This window comes from Mycetomoellerius zeteki, unplaced genomic scaffold (assembly GCF_001594055.1).
Source record: "Mycetomoellerius zeteki isolate Tzet28-1 unplaced genomic scaffold, Tzet1.0 scaffold332, whole genome shotgun sequence".
NCBI lineage: Eukaryota > Metazoa > Arthropoda > Insecta > Hymenoptera > Formicidae > Mycetomoellerius > Mycetomoellerius zeteki.
In genome coordinates, this window is record NW_017257319.1 from 801563 (window position 1) to 807446 (window position 5884).

General features: G+C 35.1%; 2 protein-coding genes across 2 annotated transcripts in view; both read left to right on the forward strand.

Moving 5' to 3' along the window:
• The first annotated feature begins 1897 nt into the window (after positions 1-1897).
• EMC10 (ER membrane protein complex subunit 10) lies at positions 1898-4413 on the forward strand. The gene is made up of 5 exons (XM_018452147.1): positions 1898-1979; positions 2099-2274; positions 2365-2628; positions 3932-4198; positions 4266-4413. The coding sequence occupies exons 2-5, from the start codon at positions 2215-2217 to the stop codon at positions 4350-4352; spliced, it is 678 nt and encodes a 225-aa protein (XP_018307649.1). The 5' UTR covers positions 1898-1979; positions 2099-2214; the 3' UTR covers positions 4353-4413.
• Positions 4414-4527: 114 nt separating this feature from the next.
• Positions 4528-5884, forward strand: part of LOC108725230 (Bardet-Biedl syndrome 2 protein homolog) — a 6933-nt gene continuing 5576 nt past the window's right edge. The window contains exons 1-3 of the mRNA XM_018452117.1: positions 4528-4928; positions 5045-5164; positions 5234-5422. Coding sequence (XP_018307619.1) covers positions 4704-4928; positions 5045-5164; positions 5234-5422 — 534 coding nt within the window. The 5' untranslated portion in view covers positions 4528-4703. The remainder of the gene's footprint in view (positions 4929-5044; positions 5165-5233; positions 5423-5884) is intronic.

Consider the following 5884-nt stretch of genomic DNA (forward strand, 5'->3'; position numbering starts at 1 on the left):
TCATATACCTACCTAATTCCCGATAATAAAACGCAAGTTATCTGTATCGATTGTGTATACGGATGTCTCAAATTTCGTCAATCGCATTACATTTTCTACCGTTTTCTACCATTACTTCCCTTAATTTATTATACTTCTCTGACGAAAATAAAAATTGGAGTAGGTCGAATGTAAGGGGAGAGTAACAGATAGTGTAAACGAAGCTTCTAGGAAGCGAAAATTGATAACGAAACATAAGAAACGTAAACACCTCTTTTACATTTCGTTGTCTCAATTTTCGCCTCCTAAAAGCTTCGTTTACACTTATCACTCTCAGCTTACATTTGACTTCGATTTTTATTTTTACCAGGGTTAAATTGACCTAATTAGAATTCTCATTAATATAAAGAATAAGTTTACGATTGTTTAGAATGTTTGGATAATAATCGCTGCTAACAAACACACGTATATTTTTTTCGCTTTTCGAGCAAGAGATACGAATATTTCAACATTTCAGAATGCAAAAAATTCGCTAAAGTGCCACTGACAATGAAAACAATATATATGAGTTTTTCTTATCAACCTTATCAATCTTACATGCATATCACGACTTATCACGAGTACCACACTAATGGATCAATTGTTCAGTTCTAAGCAGAATCATAAGACTCGTAATATGTTCTCGTAAAACTTGTAAGAACTTATGACTAGTATTCTAATTTTATGCATATGTATCTGTAAGAAGTACGATTATTCGTAAATATCTACGATTTCTTGTAAATTTTATGGCTAGTAAGATGCTGTCTAAAAAAATATTGTATAAAGATACAAGCACTTAAAAATTCTTACAAGTCTTATGCGGAGTCTACAATAGAAGTCGTAGCAGAGTTGTAGGGTCTTAAGTCGTAGAAAATTGATCAATCACAGTCGAATATGAGAAGAATAATCAACTGTGATTGGTCAATTTTCTACGACTTAAGACCCTACGACCGCTACGACTTCTATTGTAGACCCCGCATTATGCGTCATCTACAATACACGGAGTAAGGGTGAAATCACACGGTGCGGAAAAAGACTGCGGAATAGAGAATGCGTCATTGAAGCAACCAATCAGCGCTATTCCGAATAGCGCTGAATAGCGTTGATTGGTTGGTTCAATGACGCATTCTCTATTCCGCAGTCTTTTTCCGCATCGTGTGATTTCACCCTAAGGGTGAAGTCCCATCAGGCATGTTTGCCGCGTATCGCGTAAGCGCATAACCAATCAATAATCAGTAAAACGCGAAACTATAACAGCAGATCGCTTCTGATTGGTTACGCGGTTATGCGATACGCGATAAATACACCGCATGGGACTCCATCCTAAGATATACAGTGCATATGTACAGTTCGCGCAATTACCCCGGATCTACAATAGGTGTTTTAAGAGACTCCGTGTATTGTAGACGACGCATTACAGGAACATGTTACTTCGGATCTACAATAGAGTTTTAAGCTTTAAGCCATAAGAAATGGACGAATCATAGTCGATTATTCCCCTCGGATTCGACTGTAATTGGTCGATTTCTTACGACTTAAGGCTTAAAACATCTATTGTAGATCCAGACTTACGATTCTACTTAGAATTTAGGCATAAGGCTGTGTTCGGAAACATCACTCGGGTGTATCATCTTATCTTTATTTAACATTGGCTGCGTTCAGCAGACTCAACAGTTTTGCAACCGTTTTATGATTGTCTGCTGAGATAGGACCATTCTTCTAGATCTAAAAGTATAATCCAATTAGCGCGAAGGAAACTTACAACAGTTGCAAAACAAACGTTCTGCTGAACGCAGCCATTGGTTCAATAATAAGAATAAAACGACACACGGAGGCACTCGAGTGATATTTCTGAACGCAGCCTAACACGGTCACGTTGTAACCTTCGCACGGCGCGTATATAGCTCATCCCAGCTCATCCATGTGTAACGTGGTTACGTGAGTGAACTGGAGTGAACGTGGTGAGTGGTGATCGTCTCTTCGCGTCTCCTCCTGCATGCTGTTACTGCTAAGTGCTGTCAGTTGGTACGCTGGCAAGATTTCACAATTTTCATGGGTCTATGATTTAACATGGTCACAGTAGCAGCAATTGTCATACCTCTGGAAAGCAGTGTTACACAAACGATACGTGGCCTTGCGTTGATGGCTTCGTAATTAGCCTTGTTAGTGCACCCGTCATCGCCGAGTCGCGCAAAAATGCAGTCATTGTACGTCATCGTCGGTGCGCTGCTTAGCGTGTCTTCGCTCATCTGCGGGGTAAGCGAATCGTTAACTCCGGCAATCTCTTGAAAACTTTAGTGAGTTTTTGTTTTTATGTGCGCACTTAATTGCAAGGGAATCTTTCAGAGCGAGCTCGAATACGACGGCTGGCTGCAGTTGAGGTTATGGCACGCGTTCAACGACGATCCGGTACCCGTGTTCACAGAACGGGGAAACGTCACTGTGTCCAGTGTCCGTAGCGGTGCGTCCGTCGTCGGGCAGAATGGCCTGCTGCCGGCCCAGATAAACGCTCTGAAAAATCTCGCCGAGCACGACGGCAAATATAGACTGAAGGGGCTAGCTCGCATCTCTTCCGGCAGCGAAATTGTGTTCCTCACCTCGGTGTCAGCGGTAAATGTCTTGCGAACAAGCCTATAGGAATTGTCCATGTCTTACTGATGGATTTTTTGATAAGAATTAAATCTACATACATGACACTCATCTGAGATAACTTATAGCGAATTTGATCACTTGCATTATACTAGAAATACATATTAAAAGCTGTTATACATGAAATTGGTAGAGTTAAATACATTTATATGTTATGATCTAGTGCATATTAGTGAATTTAACTGAATTCGCTATAAAAGTTGGCCATGCGAGTGTGTTGATCGAGACAATTCCATCATTGTGAATTCAGTCACTCGTACTACATTGAATTAGTATTAAAGACTGCTTGAATATAAAGTCTATCTGAATAAATATTTTTATCGATTAAATACCCAATAATAATATGCTATTTAACAGAATATTACATGTGTTATTTCATTTTTAAAGTTGATCATATTTTACCATTTCATTTAGATACTTTATGTAAAGTAGCTTTTAATGTGTATTAATTCAGTATAGTGCAAATGACAAGTAACTGAATTTACCATTAAAATATTTTGATGGTGAAATTCCTCGACATTGGCATGGACGAATCTTATAACAGATTCAGTTGGACTCACTAATGTACACTAAATACACAAATTAACGTAAAAATGTGTATTTAACTTTTCTGAAAATCTGTAACAAAAAGTTACAGTCACTGGGTCTCATTTAATATATACATATATTGATTAAAAGACATTAATTAATTTTGAGAAATTAAAATGATATAACTTGTATAAAAAAAGAATTAATACCAAGTTAATTTTAATAAGAATAATCCTTTACAGGATATATCTTGAAAAAACGGAATTGGATATTTTTGTGTAAAATAACAAGCTACAATAATAGATTTAAAAATTAATAAATCAGTAAAATATGTACAAGAACTAGTAAATATAATAATATATCTTTTATCTTAACATTATTTCACCAATATAAAACTAAATTATTTTTACTCATCAGAATCTTTATTATTCAAACAATTACTGCATAGGAGGTCTAATAGACCCATGTCAGCTCTAGTGTGTTAATATAGAATTTATAAAAATATAAACAGGACAAACTGCAAAATTCTCAATTTCTTAAACTTTATTTTACTTTTAGAATCTGTATTGGGCATCTTATCATTTGAGATATTTCATTTTTAAACTCAAATGTACAGTAGACAACAGTTTTAATATGCACTACTAGTACATTTAATCGAATTGCTATTAGTTTATTTCATTTGATAATACATTATATTTTATTACGTTGTGCTGATTGTATTGTTATCAATTTATAGTGCTACCTACTTGGTTCAGATCTAGAAGATGTCATAACGATATGGTTGGATAGTACAGCTGAGCCGATAGCTGTGAGCATTTCATCTTCGGGACCCTGTACATTAGATAATCCCTTCACAAACATGTGGACCACAAATGTCATGGTCAGATATCCGGATAGCGGTCCAGTTCCCGACACCGCTACGTATATTCAGAAGCTTGAACGAGAACGGGAAGCAAGAGAGAGAGGAGAAACTAAAGATAATCGTTCATTTCTTGCAAAATATGTAAGAATATTTTTGTAAAAGTTTATACACATAGAAATTTTATTCAATTCAATCATTTTTATTGCAGTGGATGTATATTGTTCCTTTCTTGATCTTTTTGCTGTTATCATCTGCGTCAAATCCAGAAGCTGGCGGAAGTGCACAAAGACAATGATCTTCTAATAAAAATTTGTGCCTGCGTGTGCATTATACCCTCAACGAGTGGTCTTGAGGAAACTGTCGAAATTCATAGTATAATTTCATAATGTGATAGAAATAATATTAAATTATAAATATTATATAATACATATATTACATAATTACATTTCTGCTAAAATAAATATAATTATTAAATTGGATATATTGTCTGTGTTATTCTAAATACAATAAAATAATAACGTATGATACAGCTGTGACATCTATAAACAGTAGAGTCAGTTGTAAAATCAATAAATTCTATCACCGTGCCAATAGTAAGGGCACAACATTGGCGAAGCATACCGCGATAATATAACGTTAGTTCAGAATGGCAGAATTCTCCTTAAACATTCAGAAACACATAAAAGCAAATCTTGTTGTGAGTGGAAAATTTGACGGGTCGCACGCATGTCTTGCGGCTGCTACACCTGGCGGAACTATTTTGGTGCATAGTCCGCATAGGCAACCGCAAGTCGATTATTCTGATCACAAGCAATCGAATAAAAGATTGTCATGGAGCGGGGAGCTTGCGGAGCTTCAAATTGGCACCGAGGTTCGAATGTGTTGAAATCAAAATGTTACAAATTGTTTCATATATAAATAAAGTTTTGCACTATTCTGTGTTTTTATTTCGTGCCTTCCTTGTGTACAAAAATTAATATTATCTAGGTGAAGTCATTGTGTACTGGTCGTCTTGGAGAAGACGAAAGGGATATTCTTTTGGTTGGTACTATTTCTCACGTGCTTGCTTATCATGTCGAAGATAATGCTGATGTTTTCTACAAAGAGGTATTGATTATAATTTCGAGTTAAAAGTAAGCAAGATCTAGCTTACAACTATTATACTAATTACTTCAGATGTCGGATGGTGCAAATTGCATGCTTGTCGCAAAAGTTGGATGGTTACTGAACCATGTTGTAATAGTAGGTGGCAACTGTTCAGTGACAATTTTAGATGCACATGGAACGGAAATATTTTGGACTGTAATGGGAGGTATTGTCACTTCATTAGCAGCGTTTGATTTTGATGGAGATGGAGAAAATGAAGTAAGTGTTAACGTTAATTTTTCACGTTTTTTTTTCTTATTTAAAAATTCGGGATTCCCCCTGAATCAGGAATTTTGAAGGAACTAATGTTTGTTTCTACCAATGTAGAGTAATTAAAAAACAATGATATAATATACGGACAATAAGAGCGTTAACACAGTGCGGGAATTGGTGCGTAATTTATGCAATAGTCTAATATTCGCATAATATATATATTAAAATTGTACAGTGACAAAAAAAAATAAGTTGGTATCGACAGTCACACTGCACAATATATCCCTATAAGCGCATAATATTATTTAATATTAAATAATATTTTAGGCATATTCTCAGAATATTAAATATAACATTTTAATAATATTTTACTAAAATTATATAATATTAAATAATATTCCTGAAATATTAATGGATGGTTATATGTCCACTCCTAATAATATTATATGATTATTAAAAGTAACATTT